This window comes from Aulonocara stuartgranti (assembly GCF_965226115.1).
Source record: "Aulonocara stuartgranti genome assembly, chromosome: 18".
Taxonomy (NCBI): Eukaryota; Metazoa; Chordata; class Actinopteri; order Cichliformes; family Cichlidae; genus Aulonocara; species Aulonocara stuartgranti.
The window spans coordinates 25,277,774-25,304,263 of NC_138954.1; the positions used below are offsets into that span (position 1 = coordinate 25,277,774).

At 42.3% G+C, this 26,490-nt stretch overlaps 3 protein-coding genes across 10 annotated transcripts in view; 2 read left to right on the top strand and 1 right to left on the bottom strand.

Annotated features, from left to right (window-relative positions):
• Positions 1–99: 99 nt before the first annotated feature.
• LOC309694145 (phosphatidylinositol 4,5-bisphosphate 3-kinase catalytic subunit alpha isoform) lies at positions 100–14,796 on the top strand. The gene is made up of 21 exons (XM_082513952.1): positions 100–466; positions 1,274–1,689; positions 1,834–2,043; positions 2,146–2,396; positions 2,768–3,013; positions 3,241–3,326; positions 3,428–3,533; positions 4,875–5,027; positions 5,431–5,565; positions 6,095–6,219; positions 6,750–6,831; positions 7,331–7,495; positions 7,620–7,723; positions 7,951–8,122; positions 9,158–9,264; positions 9,562–9,683; positions 10,044–10,122; positions 10,361–10,531; positions 10,681–10,798; positions 10,906–11,057; positions 11,843–14,796. Exons 2-21 carry the CDS (start codon positions 1,338–1,340, stop codon positions 12,111–12,113), a joined length of 3,207 nt encoding a protein of 1,068 aa, XP_082370078.1. The 5' UTR covers positions 100–466; positions 1,274–1,337; the 3' UTR covers positions 12,114–14,796.
• A 2,508-nt stretch (positions 14,797–17,304) lies between these two features.
• On the bottom strand, positions 17,305–21,381 carry kcnmb3 (potassium calcium-activated channel subfamily M regulatory beta subunit 3; the record flags this gene model as incomplete). Of its 3 annotated transcripts, none has more annotated exons than XM_082512424.1 (4): positions 17,305–17,681; positions 18,218–18,401; positions 19,228–19,437; positions 21,230–21,381. In XM_082512424.1, 4 exons carry the CDS (start codon positions 21,313–21,315, stop codon positions 17,313–17,315), a joined length of 849 nt encoding a protein of 282 aa, XP_082368550.1. In that variant the 3' UTR covers positions 17,305–17,312. The 3 variants fall into 3 exon arrangements, with proteins under 3 accessions (XP_082368550.1, XP_082368549.1, XP_082368548.1); XM_082512423.1 differs by lacking the exon at positions 21,230–21,381 and adding an exon at positions 20,390–20,405; XM_082512422.1 differs by lacking the exon at positions 21,230–21,381 and adding an exon at positions 19,555–19,718.
• Positions 19,454–26,490, top strand: part of mfsd8l2 (major facilitator superfamily domain containing 8-like 2) — a 34,043-nt gene continuing 27,006 nt past the window's right edge. For 2 of the 6 annotated variants that reach the window (XR_014272618.1, XR_014272619.1), the window contains exons 1-6: positions 19,454–20,691; positions 21,429–21,713; positions 23,836–24,152; positions 24,252–24,437; positions 26,082–26,144; positions 26,238–26,357. Coding sequence is in view for 4 of the 6 variants with exons in the window: in XM_082512418.1 (XP_082368544.1) it covers positions 24,077–24,152; positions 24,252–24,437; positions 26,082–26,144; positions 26,238–26,357 (445 nt within the window). In the remaining 2 variants the exon portion in view is untranslated. The other 4 variants (XM_082512418.1, XM_082512419.1, XM_082512420.1 and 1 more) reach the window with 4 other exon arrangements.

The following is a 26,490-nucleotide window of genomic DNA, read 5'->3' on the forward strand; positions in this document are numbered from 1 at the left end:
ATAGCTTTTCTTTGGAGACATTTCATTTCAAGAAAACAGCGAGCAGGCAGTTTCCCGTCAATTCCCCAGTCTTATCTCATGACAAACTCCTCCACCAGCTCGGTCAGTGTGGGAAGGCGGTCCGAGACGATGAGCCTGTTAGCATCCCTCGAACAGGCTAGCTGTGTGGAGCTAGCGTGTTACCAAGCAGTGCAGTATATTTTCGGGACGGCACGATGACGAACAACAAGAAGTGTTATAGACTTACTCCACTACAGAATATTGACAACCTCGGTGGGAGCTAGGGACGTGTTTCCTTCTGAAAAGCGGCACTGTCCCGACCACCCCGTGTCACTCTTCGGATGGACTAAAGTAGCGCGGCTGCTTGGGAGTTCTGGAGCGGATGGGATTTACTCAGCTAGCCGCGGCTAATGATTGAGCAGTCCGACTAGCTTTACGGCTAACCGGTTGCCGTTAGCTGACACAGGTAAACCTAACATGTTAATTTTGTTGTTGTTTTGTTTTTTTGCAGTGTGTTTGGTTTTGCTGTTGATCGATAAAGCTATCCAGTTACTCACACAACACTGTTCACTCTTACCCTTTAATTACATTAGGGCCAGCGTGAAAATAGCGTGTGCATGAGGAGAGGTCTTCATACTGTATATGACATTGATCTTCTTGGTGAACTTGGCTAGCGTGGCTAGCTAGCTCGTCAAAGAAACATTATCTAAAGTTAAACCACCAGACAGCAGTACACATCCAACCAGTCAATGTGTATGTCAAGTTCAAGGCTTAGCTGTGTTAGCCGTGATAAACCAATATACGGGGAAATTTGCTAGCTAACAAGTTTGTTTACATGATTCTCAAAGACCTTTTGAGTCCACAGCCCTGCATCAGTTCATTTCTGTCCACTTTAACTTGAGCTAATTCAACACCAGCTGACACATGTGGTCGATTTTGCGCATCTGATGAGTTGACAATTTTTGTTATCATTGGATCAGTTTGTAACGTCAAGTTGTTGGCATATGTTGTGCTGCCGCTCTTGTGCTAACCGAGCCAAAGAAACATCTGTTATATAAGTAGCACACAAATACTAAAGAGTGACACTACAGGTATTCTACAATTATTTTTGTTCGCAATTCTTCTAAAATTCTTCATAATCAGTTAAAGTTTGATGTTTCCAACTCCCTTGGATATAGTTACATTTTTGTATATCCTGTCACTGAGAAGCAGCTGCCATAACTGTAGTGAAATATTTACCACAGGCGTAATTCTGCTCCTTTCTGTTTCTCAGTTGGTCGAAATTGCTCATCTGGTAATTACTGGGCTCAGAATAGAGAGGATCTGCTGGCGAAGCCATGGCTCCCAGACCATCATCGGGAGAACTATGGGGGATGCACTTGATGCCCCCCAGCATTCTAGTGGACTGCCTTCTGCCAAATGGCATGATTCTCACGTTGGAGTGCCTCCGGGAGGCCACACTTACTACAGTCAAGCATGAGCTTTTCAAAGAGGCCAGGAAGTACCCTCTCTACCATCTGCTGCAGGAGGAGAGCTCCTACATCTTTGTTAGTGTCACCCAGGAAGCAGAGCGGGAGGAGTTTTATGATGAGACCAGGAGGTTATGTGATCTTAGGCTTTTCCAGGCCTTCCTCAAGGTTATTGAGCCAGTAGGCAACAGAGAAGAGAAGATTCTCAACAGAGAGATAGGTACAGTTCCTGAGTTACTATGCAGTTAAAAACAGCCCGTATTTATTTGGTTATACTGTGTGTTATATACACTGTATTGTGTTGTCGTTGGCTCTCCTTTTTAATACATAATAACAAAACGCAATTGCTTTTTTTCCCTTTCAGGTTTTGCTATTGGTATGCCTATATGTGAGTTTGATTTGGTGAAAGACCCTGAGGTGCAGGACTTCAGAAGGAACATTTTAAACGTTTGCAAAGAAGCCGTGGACCTCAGAGACAGCAACGGACCCCACAGCAGAGCATTGTACGTCTACCCTCCCAATGTTGAATCCTCAGCAGAGCTTCCCAGGCACATCTATAGCAAGCTAGACAAAGGTGAGGCATTTTACTCCGAGGTGGGCAGCACCCCTCACTGTGCTGGAACTGTTTTGCCAATGCTTTTGCCCTCCGTTTCATCTGTTACTTTATTTCCCTCAGGTCAAATCATTGTGGTCATTTGGGTCATTGTTTCGCCCACCAATGACAAACAGAAGTACACCCTGAAGATCAATCATGATTATGTACCAGAGCAAGTGATTGCAGAAGCCATTCGGAAGAAGACGCGCAGCATGCTGCTCTCCCAGGAGCAGTTAAAGATGTGTGTGCAGGAGTATCAGGGAAAGTACATCCTCAAAGTCTGCGGCTGTGATGAGTACTTACTGGAGAAATACCCTCTGAGTCAGTACAAGGTAATCTAATTAAATCTTAGCTTAGCTGCAGCTGATTCTATTGTACTTAGAGGGGGAGAGACAGATCCACCTCACATCAAATTATCATCCAACACAAATGTGTTCGACACTTAGGGCATGAAATTAAATTTCTGAGGAAATGTTCGGCCAGTCAAGTGTGCACGTTCGAGAAAAGCCCCACACACATCACACAAGTACAAAGTGCTGAGTGCGTCAGTTATTGCTGAGCTGCAATTATAAATTCTTGGAATTTACATTTTGATAGGCCCAGATGTGTACGAATGGCTTCAAAATGTCAAAATGACACGAGCGGCGTCAAAATGTCACAATCGCATCTACTTCAAAATGTCACTTTTATCTGTCCTCAACAGTATGTGCGCAGCTGTATCATGCTGGGAAGAATGCCTAACCTGATGCTAATGTCAAAAGACAGCCTGTATTCCCAACTGCCCATGGATTTCTTCACCATGCCGTCATATGCAAGGCGAATATCCACAGCAACACCCTACATGAATGGGGAAACAGCCACCAAGAATCTGTGGACTATCAACGGAACGCTAAGGATTAAGATACTGTGCGCCACTTATGTCAATGTCAACATCAGAGACATTGACAAGGTACAACTGCAGTACATTGTTGTCATCTTGTTTTTCTTTAAAGCTCATCTGGCTTGTTTCTCATTTGAGTAAAATTTATTCTGACTGTAATATTCCATCTCAGTAGCTTGGAGATTATTAAAAGATGTTGCACTGCGTCTAGCCGTCTCTCTCAGTCAGAAATGTGCTGAAAGAAATCGTTATCGCTTAGATTACTTTATAAATCTTTTGATTTGTTGCTGATCTAGATCTATGTCAGGACTGGGATATACCATGGTGGAGAGCAGCTGTGCGACAATGTCAACACGCTACGTGTGCCGTGCTCAAACCCCAGGTTGTGCATAATCAAAGTGTTTTGTACTCTATGATTTTACTGAGCTTTGTGGCACTAATGTGACTGATTCATATCTGTGGTTATGTTCCTGTTTGTGGCAGGTGGAACGAGTGGCTGACTTACGACATGTACATTCCAGAAGTCCCCCGAGCTGCCCGACTCTGCCTCTCCATTTGCTCTGTCAAAGGACGGAAGGGAGCTAAAGAGGTTAGCACTGAAATGTCAGCATTTTATATTAAAATCTTCAAGGTATTGTCGTAAAATTCGCATATTTTCTTTTTAAAAAATCCCGAAATTGAATCAGTCACGGCACAGTAAGTGAAGTTGGCCCTTATAATGGTCCAGTAGCCAAAGATGGTTGTTGACAGTAAGGCATTGTTAGAAATTAATCTTTCATCAACTGCTTCTGGGACCTGTGTTCGCCAGTCAGCCAACTGGAATGCAACTACAACTCATGCCCCGATCTACTCGACACGGGCACTTGTTAAAAACCACAAACCGAATTGATGGAAGTAAAATGTGCCAAAAAAAATGTTTGGGATGCCAACCAAGAAAAAAATGTAGCTGATCTTTTAAAATGACATGCTCTTTAACTATGATCGTGTCTGTGCCAAGGAGGGTGTAGCAGAGAAAGAAACAGCGTCGATGTTGCGTTGGTGTGTCATAGCCTGTGATTCAGTAGGCATTGTCAATCACGCAACCTCATGCATCGAACTCGACTGGTTTATTCTATCCGTGTCTCATCGTGTGACTTACAAGGGTTGAAAAACAGCCTCAAAAATGGTCTTTGCTCCTCTTGAATCAAACCTTTAATATGGAGAGTGAATAACAGCCTAATATAAACCAATCAGTGCCTCAGATGTTATCGAAACTGTTCTCAAAATTATTCTCTGCACCTCCACTGAATTTGGTGCAACAGAAATGAAGCACATTAATCTTAGCTATTGTGTTTTTCTTGTACCATCTCATTAGCCACAGAGTGGTTGTTTTGTTTTGTTTGCCCCCTCCGGGGTGAAAGAGGCCACGATTTAACACCTTGTTGATTTTGGCCAACAAGTGTGTTTTAATATTACAGCAAGCACTCGTGGAGAAATTATTCTGTCAGAAATGTATTAAAAGCACAAGTGGTGTATCTGCCCGACAGCCAAACAAACTAGCATGGTTTTAATTAAGAAGTCAATCAGTAATTGGCCCTTTTCCCAGCAGACCAGCAGCAGATGCGATTAAGTTTCATGGTGCGCGTGGTTTAAATGGATTTCCATACAGGAGCAGGGCAGGAGTTGGAGCTGTGCAGTCTGCCTGCTGCAGCTATTTTTTCTCTTCTTGCGGTTTTTTGTTTAAAAACCATGTTTCTATTAACAGTTATGATCAGCCAAACCAATGATGCACATGTACTTTGGACATTTCATTATCGTCTTACCTGTTCTTACTTTATTATCACCAACTTCCCTGTTTGTTTTTATTCCACTGCACCTGTCTGCTCCGTATCCACCAGATGTTGCCTTGCTGATGATTTTCACATGGATCCTTTTTACTCGTTTCCTGTAGGAACACTGTCCCCTCGCCTGGGGCAACATTAACCTGTTTGACTACACCCACACACTAGTAGCAGGGAAGATGGCTCTCAACCTGTGGCCTGTCCCACATGGCCTGGAAGACCTGCTCAACCCTATCGGTGTCACGGGCTCCAACCCTAACAAGGCAAGTGGCAAAACTTTCTTTGTTGTTTGCACTTCCAGTGGTTCTCTGTTCTGTATATACAAACATGTTGATAATAGTAGCATTGTATCTTTAATTTGCATAAACCTGAATGGATCAGGATGCAGTTTATAAACACTTGAGTTTTTGCCAGCATCTGAAGCTTTTCACATACACGCATTATGCATAATAATAACTTTTAAGCCTCGTGACCCAGTTATAGCAAAGCTGGCGACACCTTGTACAGTTTCAGTAATGCAGCAGCTGCTGCTTAAGCTGCTCGATTTAAGCAACCTAGCTCCTTATCCCAATTAATTAATTACTCATTGACACGGGCGCCTTAATTTGATTACAATAAACACCTTGAATGACCTTTTCCCCTCTTTACCGTTTTCTAAACATACAGGAAACCCCATGTCTGGAGCTGGAGTTTGACCATTACAGCTCCCCTGTCAAGTTTCCTGATATGTCTACCATTGAGGATCATGCAAACTGGAACATATCCAGAGAGCTTGGCTTTAATTACTGCCACACTGGTTTGGTAAGAGTAAACACGTGTTTGTTGGTTTCTGTTTTGCTTTGCTGGTCAGATACATGAACACATTATCTGACGTGATTTTCATTGAAGAGCTGCCACATCATAGTTCATGTGCACTCTACACAGAAAGTATGGGGGCCTATAAGGTTTATCTTTCTGTTAAATATATACACAGTTATATAATAAGGTCATTTTCTTCGCCTCTTGGCTCTGTGATGTGATTGAGAGTGGATATCCCTAATAATGTCATCTCAGGGACTCAATCAGGTGCAGCCAATCAGAAGAAAGGTTTTCCTTAAAGGGAGAGGAGCTGAAACGGATCGTTTTAGACAAAGGATGAACCGATGGGCCTCACCAAGGCTCAGTACAAGATAGACTTAGACTATTTTGAACTGTGAATCATGCAGTCACTATAGCAAATGTGGAGCTGGAAATGAGAATAATCATCCCGCTGTTATATGACAAGTGGCTCTAGAACCGACTCTGACCTCCTTGGTTTGTTTTGCTAAACTGTGTTATTTTGGTGTCATAGAGTAACAGACTGGCACGGGACAACCCCCTGACTGACGGCGACAATGAGCAGCTACGGCAAGTGTGTAACAGAGACCCACTTTCTGAAATCACTGAGCAGGAGAAGGACTTCCTGTGGAGACACAGGTAATGATGTGTGCTGGTATGCTTTTATAAAGGGCTTTTGAGCTAGTACCCACTCGGGGCGATTCGTCTTTACTCTGCTTCAGTCTTTTTCCATTACAATTGAATAGCACCTAATGTGCCGACATCATTTGTATGCAACACAACAATGGAGGATGTAGAGGAGAGGGTACATCTGAAGCTCAGTGTATGGCTTTTTCTCAGACTGGGGTAGCACGATTTTGTTTTTTGTGTAGCCGTTGCCGGCTCTCACGACGCCACTGTCCAGTCTAATCAGTGGCATGCAGCCTGTTGATGTCACGTTTTCAGATTGACTCAGTTCGCTTGGATCCCTGGAAGAGTAGGCAATACAATACATCACCAGTACCACCTAATGGAAAACTCTAATGACAAAATGAGCAGTAGGACGAGTAGGTACTAGTGGAAGAGTTGGCCCCTGGTTATCAAAGCTGCTAGATTTGTACACGGAAGTCTTTAATGCTGATGGTGGAAAAAGTTATAACTTATTTGTTTTGTCACCAATTTTATTTTAGACATGACTGCATCAATATGCCAGAGATCCTTCCCAAGATCCTCCTGGCTGTGAAGTGGAACTCCAGAGATGAGGTTGCACAGGTGAGTGCGGGGTTTCTACAGCTCATACACCTTGATATCACTTTTTAACAGTGATTGAATATGCTTACTCAAGTTCTCGACCTGTTTTTGCACATGAGCCACAGCATGACTTTTCTAGACCCAGCAGGGCTTGATGCGAGAACCTAAATGTCATACTCAGATGGATTGAACTCGAGCAGTCTTCACCCTGCCAGCTCCCTAGTACAAAGTCTGTGTGATGTCAGATTGAGCCAGTGTGAGAATAGAGCAGGCAGGCTGGAGATTTCACGGGGAGTGAGTGAGTGTAATGTGTCCTGCCTCCTTCAGCAGCTACCTAGGGAACACTACACACCTAAATCTATAGGAGAACTTTGCAGTGGTGAGAATACAACTCTGACACAGAGAATCTGTTGTCTGCAACATGTATGAAGGGGCAACTTCTCATAGTCCTTATACAGCTGTGTATTACAGGGTTGTTCAAAATCTGTGTTCTGTATTTAGCTGCCTTTTCTCATTTCAGATGTATTGCCTTCTAAAGGACTGGCCTGCTATCAAACCAGAACAAGCCATGGAGTTGTTGGATTGCAACTTCCCCGATCCTATGGTCAGAGAGTTTGCTGTGAAGTGCCTTGAGAAATACCTAACTGATGACAAACTCTCCCAGTATCTCATTCAGCTGGTTCAGGTGTGTTTAGATCAAACTAAGCCGCGGGAGCCATTTTCATTCTGCCATGTTTTGCTGATGAGTCACATGTTTTGCTTGATGGACTGAAGGTATTTTCAATATATTCTCTGTGGCCGTGTCTTAGGTTCTGAAGTACGAGCAGTACCTTGATAACCCACTCGCACGGTTCCTGCTGAAAAAGGCGTTAACCAATCAGAGGATAGGACATTTCTTCTTCTGGCATTTAAAGTGAGTTTATTTAAAAGGATTTTCTTTCAGGAAGTTGGAACTGTTTGTAAGCGAAAGGTTAAAGTCTTGTTTGAGTGTTTGGCCTCGGGTACGGATGAATTTAAAAAACATACTTTGAAGATGCCTCACATTGGTTTATGTTTTAGGATTTCCAGGGAGGCAGAGTGTATTTTCTTTGGGACAGAACCTCTTAAACTTTTTTTCTTTCCTTGTTTTTATGCGTGAAGGTCAGAGATGCACAACAAGACAGTGAGCCAGCGGTTTGGTCTGCTTCTGGAGTCCTACTGCCGGGCCTGTGGCATGTATCTGAAGCACTTGAGCAGACAGGTGGAGGCCATGGAGAAGCTCATCAATCTCACTGACCTCCTCAAACAGGAGAAAAAAGATGAGGCTCAGAAGGTAATCTGACAGCTGGCAGCTGTTTTGAATGTGATCCACTGAATCGTTTGGTTTAATCTTGACAACATCTGGACCGGCCTGGCCGCAGGGACACCACATTAGAGTGCAGTGATAGAATTTGGAGCTTTGCTTTTTCTCTCTTTTTTTTTTCCCTCTTAATTGCTTGTAGTAAAATATTCAGCCACACTGGCATAAGATATTTCATCTTTTTAAAAAGCTTTTTGTAATCACTCATTCAGTGTATTTTTTGTTATCATTATTATTATTATTATTATTATTATTATTATTATTATTATTATTATTATTATTATTATTTTGCTTTTGGGTCTTTATGACATCAGTGAGAGTGAAAAACCTCAATCATCTCAGAAACATAGATAACAGAAGCCCCACCCACCTGCTGTTCCAATTTTCTGTTTGTGAGGGGTAGCCAATCAGAAGAAGGGATGCTGGACTTAATCAGCAACCTCCTCGTTTAAGACAGAGGATGACCCGAGGGACTCCACAAAGGCTCAGCATGAAATAAACAAGGATTATTTTAAACTGTGACTCATGCAGAGCAAACCCAGAAGAGTCAAATGAAAATATTTCATTGAAATGAGAACAATGGGTCTCTTATCCTTATAGTACTAGTTCCAGTTAAATATGGAACTTAAGGTTAGCAGTCGTTAGTAGTTAGTGAACTTAATATGTAGCTACAGGCTATAAAAATGTTTTGCTACTAGTTGCTATGCCAGTCACAGGGGTTAGCTTGGATGGCTTGGTCATGTATTAAACCAGTATGAAATGCCCAGTGCCCATCCAATCTAAATCTACCTGGTGCTTCTTAGATGGTTCAGCATGGCCACCAGAGGGTGTATGTCATTGCCTGAAAGCCCTCAGTGAAGGAGCATTACCTCATTGTGAGAGATTTTGCTGAAGAGAAGCAGCAGAAAGTTGACTGTGATTGCTGCATATGAACTTAGGCCAGCCCGTTTATCCAGTTGCTCAGCACCTGAGGAAACTAACTGTCACATTTGTTTAATCCCCTCTAAGGTTCAAATGAAGTTTCTGGTGGAGCAGATGAAAAGACCTGACTACATGGATGCACTGCAAAGCTTCACCTCTCCGCTGAATCCGGCACATCAGCTGGGAAACCTCCGGTACTTCAGCACTCTTATCTAACGCAGTCCGCTCAAATGGTTGGCATTTGATTTTTATTCCCCCTGCAGGTGATGCTTTCGCCCTCTCCTCTCCGAGGCTTGAAGTATTACCAGATGTGATAAGAGCTGAACAGTTTGGTTCATATCAAGCACATTAGGACCATTATGAACTGAATGCTTGTAGAGCTCTGTTGCTGTGATGAACACAACCACAATTACAGAGGGCTTTCCTCCTTTCCTTTTATATACATGTATGTGTATTTTTCCTGCTAAAACATATCCATGTCTTTACTTTAGCCTGGAGGAATGCAGGATGATGTCGTCAGCAAAGAGACCTCTGTGGCTTAACTGGGAAAACCCAGATATGATGTCGGAGCTGCTCTTTCAGAACAATGAAATCATCTTCAAAAATGGAGATGGTGAGTTGTGCCTCTACCTCCGCCTGTCTGTCCTCTCCTCAGCGCTGACACTCTCAGCACACACACACACACACACACACAGACCTGCCGAGCATGCGCACAGTTCAGCCTGCGCTGCGTCGTTTCATGCTACATAAATACAACTATAACTGCGCTCTTAACGCAGAACTCAGAAGGAGCAGTGCTCGTATTTGACCCCCGCTTCACGGCAGCAGGTTGTGCTTTTTTGCTGCAGCGTCTGTGACCAACATGACTTTGAAAGCTCTGCTCCATAATGCATCATGGAGTTGATCAAAGCAGCTCAGCAGCTCATATTCACCTCACCGTTATCCACCTCCTTGTCTCTCTTTGACTCTGCAGATCTGAGGCAGGACATGCTGACGCTACAGATCATTAGGATAATGGAGAACATCTGGCAGAACCAAGGCCTTGATCTCAGGTAGGCTCCTCACTTCGTCATGACAGCAGGGATGCAGGTATCCATTAACAGGCACCGGACCTTTCATGTTCTGCGAGCCATACTTGAATGCAGATTAGCAGGCAGACCCTGCCAGCCACCTCACGTCATTTAATATAAAGTCCATCAGTGCTGTCTTGATATATATATATATATATATATATTTTTTTTTTTTTCTTTATCGCCTTGCCTCTCATGTTTTCTACGCTTCCTCTTCCAGGATGCTGCCCTATGGCTGTTTGTCTATCGGCGACTGCGTGGGTTTGATCGAGGTGGTGAGGAACTCTCACACCATCATGCAGATCCAGTGCAAAGGAGGCCTAAAGGGGGCGCTGCAGTTCAACAGCCACACTCTACATCAGTGGCTCAAGGATAAGAACAAGGGAGAGATGTGAGCTCAGTAGAGATGTTAATTAATGTTAATTATTAATGCCAAGCCTTTTTTTTTCTATTTCTACTTCCTTTGTGACGACATCTGCATAAATTTCCTAGACTGCCTCAAATGATTTTGCCTTTTTTTTTTTTTTTTTGCCGTCTCAGGTACGACCAGGCCATCGATCTGTTCACACGGTCGTGCGCAGGCTACTGTGTAGCTACATTTATCCTGGGCATAGGAGATAGGCACAACAGCAACATCATGGTTAAAGATGATGGGCAGGTAATGATTACAGCCACTTCTCTTTCTGAGTTAAACTTCATCTCTATACTTTAGATTTTTTGGTTTATCCTTTATAATTTAATGTGTCATATTTTCTGTGTTCTCAGCTGTTCCACATAGATTTTGGTCACTTCCTTGACCACAAAAAGAAGAAGTTTGGGTACAAGAGGGAGCGCGTCCCCTTTGTGCTCACACAGGACTTTTTGATTGTTATTAGCAAAGGAACGCAAGAGTGCACCAAAACGAGGGAGTTTGAAAGGTAATGCTTCACCCACGGCGACGCTGAAAGGGTGGATGAGGTGCTTTTTGAGTCCTCTTTTTAAACTTTTTTGTTACAACAAATGACTCAGCACAGTAACTAGTCTGTGTAAAAATAAAAATCTGAAGGTGTTAGGAGAGAAACGGAAGAAGTAAATAAATATAAATCAAATGGTAGGCACCACAGGCTTGTAGCAAAGACAAAAGATCAGACAGTCAAGCCGTGACAGATGTGGCCGCTAGTGATCTTATTGTAAACACACACCAAAGGTTTTCTGTCACTGATGAGATCTGAGAGCAACAAAGTGACTGAAGAGTTTGTGAAACAAAGATCCGGAGCCCAGATTCTCATAAACTGTTTCCTGGCGGAATGACGCAAGCTGCTCAAATGTTCCATAGAAATTCTGGATCAGGTTTGTCATTTATCCAAAACATGGAAATGTTTTTCCTTGCAGCGTATGCAAGGATGTAGTCTAATGAAGCTGATGTCCGCAATATTGTTCCAAATTGGATGTCCCGAAAGAGATAAGGGGTCCATGTTCAAAGACTCTCCCAGTATCTTTTGCACCTCCTGCAAAAATGTCTAGGGAATGAATTTTTGGACACAGCCAATCACAGTGTGAATAGGTTCTAATTGAGGTCTTGCACTTCAAATGTAAGAAAGTCGATGATTCTTCTGTTGTCTTTGACTGCACACAGTGCCAGATTTAAAATAGCAGCAGTCTCTGGTGGGTAACTGGGGTGGGTAACAGAACTTGACCCTGCTCGTTTTGCTTCCCTCTTCAGATTCCAGGAGATGTGCTACAAAGCGTACCTGGCAATCCGGCAGCACGCCAACCTCTTCATCAACCTCTTCTCCATGATGCTGGGCTCGGGAATGCCTGAGCTGCAGTCGTTCGACGACATCGCTTACATCAGGAAGACCCTGGCCCTGGACAAGTCGGAGCAGGAGGCCCTGGACTACTTCATGAAGCAGATGAACGACGCTCACCACGGCGGCTGGACTACCAAGATGGACTGGATCTTCCACACGATTCGCCAGCATGCCATGAACTGAGGAAAGAATGGTGGCAGCAGCAGGACACGAAGAACCACAAGAACAATAAAAAATAAGCAAGTTGTTTCCCCTAACACACTAAGGCCTGGTGAATATTTCTGCCAGTGCTTGACTCTGAAACTTTGCCTGCCTGCGAGACTCAAAACGAGCACGCTCAGAAGAAATGCCTAAATGCTCCTTTTCCTTACAGACGTCTGAAATTTCTCTCCCTGCATTATGAACTTAAGAAGGTGGAGTTAAATTTCACCTGTTGTCTTCATAGGAGCTAAGCTAGCGTGGACCTGGACAGCATTGGCCTTTATGTGAACCAAGTATAGACAGGTTACATTTTATCTTTTTATTTTCAAAGCTTCTACAACCATCAACATTAAGAGAGGAACTTCATGAAGTGATACACGATGAGCACAGCTAGCTTTTTATAAAGAGAGATTGAAACCGAATTATTTCAACTACCTATTTTTGAACTGATGAAGGCGGGGCCAGGTGAAGATGGGGCTGTTGTTGCAGCGGGCAGCTCACCTGCCAGGTACTCTCAGAATTTTCCAATAAGATTATATAAACACTGAACAAACCTCAAAGTTTTTTGGGAAAACCTCAACTAAGCATTTAACACTATTTGAAGAAATTGCAATGATGACCTATTTGTAACCTACCCGTGTACAAATCATGTCCCGTCATATAAGTGACTTTTTGTACAGCAGTATATCCATATACTTGTATGCATTTGGTGCACATATTCCTTTTTGAATCTATTCTCTACTGAGCCAAAGTACTACATGCATAACTCCACTAGTCAGCAGTCTTATTGTTAAAAACAAACAAACCCCCCCCAAATAATCACTACTATTCCAAGTCTTGTGTGTACTCTTAGCACTGATGTCTGCAGTATTTGTTTTTTTTCTTGTCTGTCAGTATTAGTTTGTGTCACATGTAGAGGCACAAACGTGTCATCTATTCAGTGCACATGGACCCGAGAAAACCTTTCTGATGACCAGCTGGTTAGGGTTCGTCTTTCTTTTTCTTTTCTTTTTTGGATGCCCCAAAATATGAATTTGGCCAAAAGCGTTTTTTGTTTTTTTTCCCCCTTTTTGTTTGTTTTTGTATTGCGCTAGTTTGTTTCAGGAAAACAAAGTTTTTGCTCAATACGTTAGTTAGAAAAAACATTTTTTAAGGTCATCCTCATCACAGAGTCTCGGAACATTTAGCCAGCACCAGATTCATGTTGGACGACACTGACAGGTCGATAAACGTCAGGCTCGATAACTCGATATCAGCAGATCCCTGTTTTTTCCTGTTTGGTGGTTTTATTGTCGTTTAGCTAACACGGGTGGGAAACAAAGGATGTGCGGTGTTCATTTCGTGTGCTGTGCAGTTACTCTATGCAAGTCATAATACTATAACATGTACTGTATACTGATGTCGGGCACAGAGGGAAGCGCATCTTCCCCCTGGCGTGCTCGCACAGAGAACCGTCGGTGGACTTTGTATAGAAAGTGCATGGAAGAAGGAAAAAACCCAAAAAAACTCACTTAAGTTGCCGTGTAACAGTATCGTCTACTTCCCAGCAGAAAGAGCTGTGCAAAACACCTCTGCACCCTGCCTTTTACTTGTCCTTGAGAAACTTTGGAGCTTCGGTCTAAGCCATGTGTTTAAAAAATAAAACAAAAAACAAAACTTTTTTGCTCTCAATCACAGAGAGCAAAGAAAGAAATGTATCCGAAGTTATATTTTTGAAACCTTCCAAGTGTCTTCTTCCATACCTGTGATTGTTGCCCTGTGCATGGAAGCGTGGCCGGCGTTATCGCTGCACAGACTCTCGTACGCGTCCATAAGTGTTGTAGCTTTACTAAAGTGATGCCTAACAGGGCGGTTTCCTGGAAACGTTAAGTCTGTTAAAGTAAGCGAAGTTTGAGCGAGGACTTAAAACTGCTCAGGAAACTGTCGACTGACATGCACGCACTTCTGTACGGGATACAGAGCAGTGGGCCGGACCCGAACTGACAGAACTAACCCTCACATATACTTTATAGAAGCCCTATCTAAACCACGCTCTCTCCCTTTGTACTTGTTTTGTTTCTCACACTGCATTATGCATGACTATCTACTTTTTTTTTTTCTTCGACCTGATGTTGTCTACTTGAATTTCATGTATAGAAATGACCTTGTTACTTGTTTAAGGTACAACAAAGTCACAGTGAAGTTAACAGATACTGATACGTGTGCAAATGCTTTCCTTGAATAACTACAGAGGTAATATATTTTTGTATTTTTTAAATGTAAGCAATCTCATGAGTAACGGCTAACCAGGAAAAAGGCAAAAAAAAAAGTTAAAAAAAAAAAGGAGGAGTCACGTGTAACATTCACCATCCTCACGCAAAATCCAGCAAACAGCCTCTTGTCATCGAAAAGGATGTGACTGAAGGACAAGGACTTGGTGCTGCAGTTGGAGTACCATTCTCACATCAAGTGGAGGGAATTTTTGCCCCAAGTGGAAGTCTCTAAGCACAACGCGTACAAAGAAACTACCCTGCATGTTTTAAAATGATCCAGACCCATGCTAGTTATCTTTCCACCTGTATATGTCAGAAAAAAAACACCTCAAATACTTCTTTTTAGTCATCCTCATATCACCATGTCTGTATGCATTCATTTATTGTGCTGTTGAATAAAAACATTTCTCCTCGTGAATAAGTCTGTCGGTTTATTTTACTCGTTTAAAAATTTAGGTCATTTACAAGCCACTTTTTCATTTCCATGCTTACAAAAAAACAACTCCAGAATAATATTTACACAGTGAGCCAAAGCCATGAAGAGAAGCATTATAAAGGTTTCCATAGAAAAATACAAAAAAAGACTTATTAGAAGGGTCTGTGCAATATGGCACACTTGTGAAATGACTCCCATTAACATTATCTAACATTAAATGATTACGGTAAGAGTACCGTAATTGATACTACTGTGCAAAAGTCTTGAGTCATTCCTCATGTTTTTATATGTTGCTCAGAATTGAGAAATAAGTGCATACATTTATTGAAAAGTAAAAACATGGAAACTGTATACAAGGTGAAGGTTGGCAGTGAGTACTTTATATGACTACCTTTATTCTTCATCACAGCCTGAACTCTTTTGGGCAGCTTTCTTGTCATTTTGTTAAGTAAATGGTCTGTATTTGTATAGCGCTTTACTTAGCCTTACCCTAAGGACCCCGAAGCGCTTTACACGTTCAGTCATCCACCCATTCACACACTGGTGACGGCAAGCTACATTGCCCGGGGCAATAGCGGCGAGGCTGCCGGGCCCTCTGACCACCACCAGTGGGCAACGGGTGAAGTGTCTTGCCCAAGGACACAACGACCGAGACTGTCCGAGCCGGGGCTCGAACCGGCAACCTTCCGATTACAAGACAAACTGCCAACTTTTGAGCCACGATCGCGTAGTCCTCAGGAATAGTTCTCCAGGCTTCTTGAAGGACATTCAAAGCGTATCTTTGGATGTTTACTGTTTTTTGTGAGGTCCAGGATCTAGGGAGCGATAATGTTGCATTCTGCATTTTTCTATCCCGGTATACTTTCACTGCATTGGCAGTGTGTTCGGGATCATTCATGCTGATCTGTTCTACAAATTTTGTTAAGATCACCAACACCAATGGCTGAAACGCTGCCCCAAACCACGACACAGCCTCCACCGTGTTTTACAGAAGGCTGTAGACACCCACTGTTGTACCTCTCTCCTCCACTCCTCCATACATACTGACAATGATTTTAACAAAAAATGTCAGTTGCCACTGATTTTAAGTCCAGTCCACTCATTAAGAGAGGCATCTTAACACCCACCCTTCCACTTAGGTTGTTTCTTATTAGGCTTCAGTGAACAGTAGTGCCAGATGTATCTTTAGGTCCTGTGTCAGGTCTTTTCTGGATATTATCTCTTACAGACATGACTTTCAGATACAGTTCATCTGCTATAGATGGTTTTTTAAGGGCACACTGCACACCATGCTGAGTTAGGTCATGTTTTCTGCAACTGGCGCTTTGGGAATCACCTTGTTGGTGTAAAAATACTACTTCATGTTTGTCTCTGTTATTTTATACATCTTTCTTAGAATTTTTCATCTAAGCAAATGGGTACAAGTTAACAGAGTGCCTAAAGATACAATTTAAAATGGTCTTTGTCAAGTTGTCTGTTGCATGTAGACACAACACTGGTTCATCCGTTGAGTTAGTTGCTTTTTTATGCTTGACTGATTTATAGGCCAGTGTTAAGTGGCTTAAAAACAAACACCAAACAAAGAAGAAATCCTCTGGACATGTTCAGTTATTCAAGGATTGCACTGAAAATGAATGAAGAACAACAAGTGTCCAAAAAGAGATACTGTGAAAAAGCTTCAAAAAACCTGTAGATCTATCTCTCAAAAGCACTTTAAAAATAACAAGAGAGTCTGGATCCTTTGAAGTGAAACATAAAGACACGGGAAGTGCATTGAGAGTTTTACACAAAACTCCAGGATGAGAATTATTTTTAACCATGAATCATGCAAAGACATTCAAGCAGAGTCTGTTATTATTCTAAATATATTGTGTCCAGTACTCCCTCGCATATTATCATTGGACCAATAGAAACTCTCATCCAACTGTGACACATAACATCAATCTGTCACGAATTTCCTCACTTCTCTCAGGGTGCAAATAATCATCCCTCATAAACTGACTTATTAGCCAGCTTGCTATCTGGAAAACATTAAAAAGTATTAGTCAGTGACCCAGAGCCCAGGCTAGATAAATCAGTGTTTGGATTATCAGGAGAGCATTGGAATGCTTCTCTCCTGTAAGTGATCCCTGGCCCGAGAAAGTTGGAGCGCTACCTGCTCGACACTTAACAAATATTGAATATATGCCTAATTAAACATGAGAGGTACTAATTGGTGCTGACTGAGTGTGAAACATCATGAATGGTGTGGCTGGTCAAGCAGACTTTGTTTCTTTCTGCCAACATTTGGACATCAGTGTCTATTTAATAACAGAGGAAGGCACTTTTTAATAAGGAGGCAAAAACTGTATAGATTTTCAATTCTCACACTTCAGACCAACATTTTACTTTGACTAACCTTTTACAAATCAACACTAGATAACTTTATGTACCAGTTAAAAGGCTTACAAAAATGGCATTTTTTGGCATATTACAGCTTAAGCTCTGGACATGTCATGAGGGAGATTGTGCGCTGGACCTACGGAGCAGCCTGTACAGTTTGCCCTGAGTGTATCTTGAAGTCAGCCGGCCCCCTGCAGCTTCACTGATCACCTCTGTGGACAGATGGGCTAGACACTGAGTCAGTTTCACAAGGCCCACCAGCAGAGCTCCACCGCCCAGAAGTATACAGGGCCACAGCAGTGCAAACAGGACCATCTGCAAAGTGTACTTCCTGCGTAAGATGGCGTGGTTGGGGTACCTCGTCTGATCAGTTAAACATGCGGTGTTGTTCCCGAGCAGACTGTCCAGGCTGCCGTTCACTTTCTGGACTTGATCCTGAAGTGCTTTTCTGTCCATTTGGCATTTGGGCATGTAGAAACACTGAGAGAGAAAAAGATAAGATTCAAGTGTAATTTTTTATCAAGTGACCTACCCCTTACAGTTGGCAGGACTGATTGCAATCAGTGCGACGAGCTGCAAGGGTCTTTTTTTTTTTTGGTGTCTGTTAAAAAAAGCAAAGGGAATTTACAAGCCTCCGTTTTCTGCACCGGTGCCGAAAAATACTTCATAGCATCTCTCTGAATGGAGCAGAAGTGCAGTGTGAGAGCATCTCCTAATAATATCTACTGGCTTATTCACAAGGGCACAGGCATTAAAAGTGTTGCTGCTTTTCCATCCTGTCAGCTACTTCAGCCTTCATCGCTTTCTCACATGCATTCCCAGGTCCATGCTTAGATGGATAATAAAACACCTGAGAATTAAAATTAAGAATTACTAAACAAAGTAATCTTACATGCTGTGCTATATAGATATAAAGACCTAATATTCAGATTTAATGCTCCAGAGCTGATGTCCTCCTCCTGAGCAGTTCATGTAACAATTCCTAAAACCTGGAATTTTGTGTTTTAAATCCACACCTCGGTCGCGAGGAGAACAGAATCCTCATTTAAGTGGAGCACGGCCTCCTCGGTGGAGCCATTGAAGTAAACCGTCACCGTCGCCTTGAGGCACGGCACTGTGCTCACACCTCTGCAGTTCACCCACTCCTCCAGTATCTCACTCTTCTGCAGCACACAGCTGGCATTACCATCATCCCAGCCACTGGAAGACAACCAGCAGGGAAGCTTCAGAGAAGCCTTCAGACTTACATAATTCACATGCACACCTCAATGGCACTAATTAAAACAGCTGCATAAAGGATTGCTACTGCAATTTGTAGTAGCAAAATTAGTGTGGGATAGACTGACCCATCAACTTTTCCACAGGAGCAGGGTTCCTGCCCAAGTTTTTATAATTTCTTACTTCATCTATGTGGTTCAGTGCAGTTAGCCAATATTTAGCATGTTAACAGTTAAATTAAGATCCTGAACGTGGAAGCTTTAGACTTGCTCAGCATCGTCTGTCATTGGTCTGTCGGTCATTGTCCATTGTTGTGCTGAATTCTTCTGGGAACTCTCAGACAGGCAAGAAAAACTACTGGAATAAAAATCCCATGCAGGAATACAGAGCATAAGCATCATCAGTGATTCCTGTTATACCGGCTTTGTTATTCTGACAGGAGATTATGTGACACAACTGATGGTGAATGCCAATAAAACTTGTAAAAGCTATTGCAGGAGAATAGGGTGCAACAACAATCACATGTCATGTGTTTTTAAGTGCCTTTTATCAGTTTGTTGCGGAGAAATCTTTCAAAATGATTAAGAAAGCTCAGCAGAAGGAAAAATATACACCAGCTGTCACAGGGCAAGAGGCAGGTCACCACTCTATCTCAGGACTAACACGCAGAGAGACAGGCAACCATTCACACTCGCATTCACTCTTAACACACACGTCTTTGGACGCACAGACACGGGGAGAACAAGCCTTCAGTGAGGGGATGCATTTGTAACTGAGCCTGGAAACGAGACAACACTCCCCAGTGTACCTGTTAACAAAGGGTTTGATCATTGTGATGCCGACTACAAAGAACATGAGCACAGAGAAGGCCATCATGGTGCAGCCCAGCAGGATGGCGCGGTCCTCCCCGACGCTTGCACCTGGCACCTGTGTCTGAATCCCCTGTTCTCCGTGCCCGTCAGCTCCTCGGCTTCGATCGCGGTCCTGAGCCACCATCGTGTGGCAGAATTCCCCGGGCCTCACACACACAGACACACACACACACACATACAGGGATTTAATTCAGAAGTGATTCAAACTTAAATGATTTCACGTTTGGTTAATTTTACACTCTTTAAAACAATAAATGACTTACATACAAAATGTATTTAAAGTAATGTAAGTGATAAAAATGAAATGAAATACAACAAAATGTAACCAATACTTCAAAAAAATGAGCCATGCTAGCAGCTCTGTAAGGCTGTGTTTGAAAATACGGGTGGTTTGAGCTAAACGCCACTTAGCATGGTAGCATGCCATTGTACCACTTGCTAATTAGCAATAAACAGGAAGCGCAGCAGAGGCTCATGGGAAGGTCATTAGTTTAGGAACTAGCTTATTTAGCTAGACATGAACACTGTAAGAGAAAAACACTGCCCATAAACAATAAATCAGTGATTAGAGGTCAAGCTGGAGGAATCATTTTAATTAGTCCTGTGTTAATAATGTGGGCCTTAGTATTTCCTTTAATCGGCAGTTTGTTAGCTGCACCTGTTCGCTGCTTGTTCATGCCTATCACACAGCAGCAAGCAATGCATCTAGCCATATAAACATAGGCTAGCCAGACTGCTGTGAGATGGAAAAACAACAGTATCTCAAATAACCACTCGTAAGCAGATGTAATGTAAGCCAAATGTAAGCAGAAGATCAGGACAGGTTGAATCTTGAAGCAGATTTGTTACAGCAACAGCAGAAGACAACACTGGGTGCTGCTCCTGTCATCTAAGAGCAGGAAACTGAGGCTACATTACAATGGGAAAACAGAAGACTGGGAAAATGTTGCCTGGTCTGATAAGACTTGATTTTTGCTGCAACATTTAGATGGTTGGATCAGAATTTGGTATAAATAACACAAAAGCATGGATCTAGCCTGCCTTGTATCAACAGTTCAGCTTCATGGGATATTTTGTTAACACAGTTTTGCTACTGACCACATCCATCCCTTTATGCCCACAGTGTCCCCGTCTTCTGATGGCTCCTTCTAGCAGGATAATGCACCGTGTCAGAAAACTCAAATCAGCTCAAACTGGTTTCTTGAACATTGCAGTGCACCTTTGGGATGCAGTGGAATGGGAGATTCTCATCATGGATGTGCAGCTGACAACCTGTGCGATGAACTAAAATCTCTGAGGAATGCTTCCTGCACCTTGTTGAATCTGTGCCATGAGCAATTAAAACGAAAGAAGACAAAAGTGGGGCTGATCTGGTACTAGCAACGTGTAGCAAGTGGCTGGTGAGTGTATACAGGTTATTTCTGATATATCATTCCCCTTCAAGCCATACATTTAGAAATACTCTGTGCTGTGCATGTGCTGTAATCTCACACATGCATATATGTTGAATCGTTTTTTCTAAAATCTTGACTAGTCCTTTGTTTACAACAGTGCATATCTGTTACAGACTGCTGCAGTTGTTTGTATATTTATACAATATTTCTTTTTAACCGACGCCATTAACAGACCAGCAGGATGTCATGAAACTTACTGGTTTTGTAACCTGTTGGAGGCAGGACAGGATACAAAATATAGGCTTTTTTTTAAAACTTTACAAACAGAAGATGTACATTTTCCAGGCTTATAGTAGTAATCCTATGCCCAATCAGTGGAATGCAGTATGAACTGACTGATGTCACCACAAACTGGTTTTTATACATACCCAGTGAGCACCTATAGCGTGTATAATGTGAAGCTCTGTTTAAATTCAGCCGTGCTTTTCCTTCATAATGAACCCAAAAGTGTTGCTGCCTGGCCCAGTCGATTGCCGGCTCTTACCGTGTCTGCCGCCTGCGAGCACCGTGCAGGTTAATGTTAATGGGGATGCTGGATGACCTCCGGGGAGAATCTGTGTTCAACCACATGCCCACTCCTATCTGAGCTACCTCCTGTACAGTATATCCACCTAACAAGCTCCTCTCTATCTGAAAGTCAAATGTCCTTCTGCCAGCAGCTGATCATTTCATATCTCCAACAGGCTCCGGGGCACTGCTGTGACTGGCTGAGTGGACTCGATATCAGTTTAGTCACCGGGGAACTTCCTGTTGTTTACCAAGGCTCAAAGGTGAGTGCAAAAACACCTTCCACCCTCATATGTGTTTCTATAGAAACCACCACAGGTAAGGCAGGTAGGATGCTAATGGCCTCTCAGCGGGCCTGTGACACTCAGCAGCAGCCGTTTGTCACGGAAAAGCCGAGCCGGATGAATCCCTCCTTGATTACCGTTTCCACAGAATGAAACACACACAGTGACGCTACACTGGTGAGTACACATGCTCTATGAAATCATTTTTCATTAAAAAAATTACAGAAAGGTCAACACTATGGCCAACAAATGCACGCATACATATATAGTAGATTCCTACCCAAATACATGAGTCCTGCGACTTTTCATCACTGCAGGGGCCTGGTGAGCTCGAAACCTCTCAGATTGTCTGGACGTTATTTGGCATGAGCACATGATGCTGAGCGAGTTTATATCTGCTATTCAAACAATCAAATGTTTTGTATTATTCATGGGTTGCTGAAAAACATATGGCAGTATTAACTTGGTGACAGTTCTGTTTAATACAGCGAGCCCAAGGCTAGGAACACCACAGCAGCTTGAAAAAAGGAGCTACAGCTCAACACAACAGACAGCAGTGTCATACCTAATTTATTCAGTATTGAATACATTGCAGCGTTAAGCTGAATAGTTTCCTCCGTTGCCCGCTCTGCTGTTAAAGCTCCATAAGCTATAGTCCTTGTTTATCTGATGTATTTCATTACTTTTTGTTTTATCACTGTGTGATTTATTGTGTTTTTGAACAGCTAAATTTAGCCCCATGCTTGTAAAAAGCACAATTCCTATTTAAAGACCTGTGCAAAAGACTCAAACCACCTCTTATTTCTTTATATTGTGCTATAGAAATAGGAAACAGGTGCAGGGATTTATTGAAGCATGTGCAAACATGCATGGAAACACACAGTATGTGAGGCAAAAACAGAGTTTGTACAATTCTAACAAACATGAACGGCAATAATTGGTGTGACTTTATGTTGGCTGCCTTTTTTCTTCTGTTCTTTGTCAACACGATCCCACACTGCTTGTTGAGGTCCGAGCTCTGGGGAGGCCAATTCATGACTGGTAGTGTTTCACTGTGTGTTTACTGCATTGGCAGTGTGTTTGGGATCGTTGTCATGCTAAAACATTATCAGAAGCTTTCCAGATTGTACTACATGATGGATCCAAATTTGATGGTGCTTTTCTGTGTTCATCAATTTGGACAAGATCTCCAACACCACTGACCGAAATGGAGCCCAAAACCATGATAGAGCTTCCACCATGTTGTACACACTCTATGTTGTACCTCTTTCCTGACCTCTGTACATACTTGAACCAAGTATTTCATATTTGGATTCACCACTCCATCTGTTGTTTCTCATTTTTAGTTTAGTTATTGTAAAATCTGGCATTACATGATAACCTCAGCCTTTTGTCCCTGTTTCTCTTCCTTTGGCTTCTTCCTTTCATTGAGATCATTTCTCATTAGGCTTCAGTGAACAGTAGATGGATCAACTTAAGCACCAGATGCATCTGTCAGGTCCTGTGTCAAGTCTTTGCTGGATTTCTTCAGCAGTTTCCTAAAATCCTTAAGGACAAACTGCACACCATGCCGGGATATGCCGAGTTTTCAGCTAATAGCTCTTTGGGAATCACATTACTACGCCAAAACTACTATTTTATGTTATCATTGGCATTTTTCATAGATTTAACTACAGAAATTGAACAGAAGATGTGTTTTTGCAACAGGCTTCAAGTAACAAAGTGCCTTAAAGATACAATTTGTCCTATTCTCTGTTATGTGTAGGAGCTTTTATTATGCTTGAATGATTCATGGGTCAGTGTTAAGTGGCTTAACAGAAAAAAAAAACAAAGCAAAGCAACAACAAAAAAAAGATTTACTATGAAAACAGTCAGTTCCAAGAAAAACTCTGAAACTCCTTCAGAAGGCCTGGAGAACTATTGCCCTGGCTCTTCTTTAGATGTTCTTCTTTAGTCTGCCTCCTTGGAAGAAAAGTATAAAGAAATGAGGAGTGTCTCAAGACTTTTGCATATTACTGTGTAACCAAAAGGGGCAGATAGGCCTTGCACATTTTTTCACAAGGTTGTGAGGTGCTTTTGATGAAACTGAAGCAAACAAGTTTAAATATGTATAAACCTCAGGGTACTTTACCTCACCGGGCAACCTGAGAACTTGCCTCGATCTCGCAGCGTGGTGCTACACCGAGGACTGGAGTCAAACAGAATTTCATCTTTAACATAAATGCCTAATGGAATTGGACTACTGCAATCATTTCATATTTGTTTGTATTGTTTCCATGTTTGCTGTGACGTGGTCCAGGCTTCGTTCGTCCTGAGCTTTTTCTGTAAGAAAAGCCTCCCATCGTCTTTGTTGTCCATCTCTAAGAAGTTTTGCTGTGACCTTGTAAAGCGCTGCAACAGATTCCTCTGATTATCTGGGCCGGCAGCTGTAATAGGATGCATGGTGTCTCTTGTTATCTGATTATGGCTCTGAAGAATGTTTCAGAGCAGCATGCGCAGATAGAGGTTGGCATGTAAAAAGAAGCAAGTCAGTGAGGACAATGGATAATCACCAAAAGAGGAATCTTACTTTTCTCACCATTGGACTGATATTCATGCTGAGTGGCATAGAGTACGGTAAGTTCATATCGAACTGGATATCATTTCAGGGTTGTTTTTGGCATATTAATGCACACGTCTCAACCCTTCTCTGTTGTTCCTCTGTGGTGGCCTCAGCTGTCATTCTTCCTACAATATGGAGGTATCTACAGATTTTGGAGGCTCCACCTTACTTCCTAGGTCTCGGTCTGTCTGCCTTCAGCTTGAGTGCACTGGTCACGGGCCCGCTATTTGGCATCTGGTCAGATCGAAGCAAAACTACAAAGTCCATTGTCCTTTTCTCAAATGTTTTCGAGATTGTTGGTAAGTAGTCAAGCCACGAGACATCACATGACTAATTTAGACTCTGCGTCACGCTTCTGTATGAAGAGACTCTGTGGGTCATCTTTTACGCATTTATTTTCACCTCATGCAACACAGAGAATTCCTTATAGATGACCGAGCTTACAAAAAATCTGATATCAGGTCATTCCTTTCATCTGAATGCAATCTAAATTTCTCTTTGAACGTAGCCTCCGGGAGGAAGAAAGTCAAGTGAATAGTGAAAGAGGCGCAGAATTGATTTAAACCTGCTTTCTTTCTAATGGCCAGCAGAAGGTGGCTTCTGCAGTTGCAAAAAGAAGTCTGATTGTAGAAAAGTCAAAGAGGAAATCACCCTACTGGTCCCTTCCCAAAATATTGATTCTGTTCTGAGTCTCATTTAGAATAAAAGACACAGTTAAGCAGGAAGTGCTTGCTAAATTGTGTTTGGCCATTTCCTGCCATGTGATTGTCAGTCACACTTCATCACGTGTGGTTTCATAAAAAGAAAAAAAAAGGCTTTAGTTATGTAGACCTATACTGGCTGGCAACCCCATGGCAACCACCCGCTGGGTTGTGTTGGTCAGTGTTTGCTGGAGGTTACTAGGTGAAATCGGTCACAAAGAGGGTACTGTACCAACAACGTCCTTGTGATTGCTTTTGTTGATAGCAGATTGCTGCAGTTGCCCCATAGCTTGCTGTTGTAAAACTAAAATAAGACTTGAAACAGAGAAGGTTCACGTGTCTTCCATGCAAACTACTGGTGACAGCAGCAACTTGCTAGAGACCAAAGCAACTGCAAGAAGGTTCCTGGTAGCGCACGGTATACCTGCATACCGCTTTGTGACCAATTTCATGCTAGTGCGTGCCAACCTCTAGCAACCACTCTCCAAGCAGTTGTGGTTGGTGAGTGGTGAGAGGGCTATTAACAGTGGACCTTTAACCTCCTGCAGCCACTGGCTAATCTGTTAGTTGATGCACATGTTTCCATAGTGACCATAGTTACCAGATAGCCACTGACTAGTCTCTAGGCTTGTGTGAAGGTACAGGCTTCAAAATGAGAACTCTCTAGCTGCCTCTGCGATTCAAATTTTTATCTACAGGATGCACACAATGGATTATGGGAATTTCTAAAATAACTATTTATTTGTTCTTTAAGCAAAGCATTATAGGGATGATGTGAGTCATTGTTAAGAAATTTATGTTGTCAACCAAACAACAAAATCACCTGAATGCTATTAGACTAACAGTATATTCTAAATAGTAGCTAAATATTAGTAAATACTAGCTAAAACCTAGCTACTATCAGCTAAAATCAACTAACTAAAACAGCAGTACCACATGATCGTCTATTATTGTTAATGTGCACTTTACTAGATACAGTGTTTTTCTATTGTCACCGAATGTGTTGGAATCAATGACTGTAGACCTTTTTAGTAAAAGAAAAGTTTATTTTTATACAGTCATTGGTTGGCGTGTTAGCATGCTAACATTAGCCAACTAGCCAAAGTATAGAATAGTATAGAAGTTAATGGAACTGTTACAGGGTGAAGCCAGTACTTTTTTGGAAACATTTAAACAAAGATCTTGCCTCAGATGAAGATGCATTTCACAACAATTTTTTATTTTTTTTTAATTTCTTCTCAGGTAACTTTATGTATTTCATTGGATACTCAAAGTGGCTTTTGTTATGCAGTCGGATTGTAGCAGGTGACAAATGCACACACATGCACGCATGCATTACGTAAAACGGTTAACACTCAATGCATGTAATATATCATAGTTTGATATGTTTGCCCTAAGGTGTCGGAGCAGGAGCTGGGTCCTCCATCTTTGGCTTTTTGACTCGGAGCACTCAGCCGGAGGAGCGAGCTGGAATATTTGCCGCCATCATGGCTGGTCGACAAGCCGGTCTTCTTGTTGGTCAGTTTCTACCCTTTCCACTTATCCACAGAGAAATAGGTGTTATTTCACCTCTCACCATCCCTTCTGCCCTGTGAGGAAATATCAGACAACGGGAAGGATTTCGTGATCCTTTTTTCCCCTTTTTTCTTTT

Excerpts from the sequence above, each read along its gene's own strand:
- LOC309694145 (XM_082513952.1), top strand. The coding sequence starts at position 1,338 with ATGGCTCCCAGACCATCATCGGGAGAACTATGGGGGATGCACTTGATG. Across the intron at positions 7,724-7,950 it reads TTCTTCTTCTGGCATTTAAA|GTCAGAGATGCACAACAAGA; the intron begins GTGAGTTTATTT and ends TTATGCGTGAAG. Across the intron at positions 8,123-9,157 it reads AAAAAGATGAGGCTCAGAAG|GTTCAAATGAAGTTTCTGGT; the intron begins GTAATCTGACAG and ends ATCCCCTCTAAG.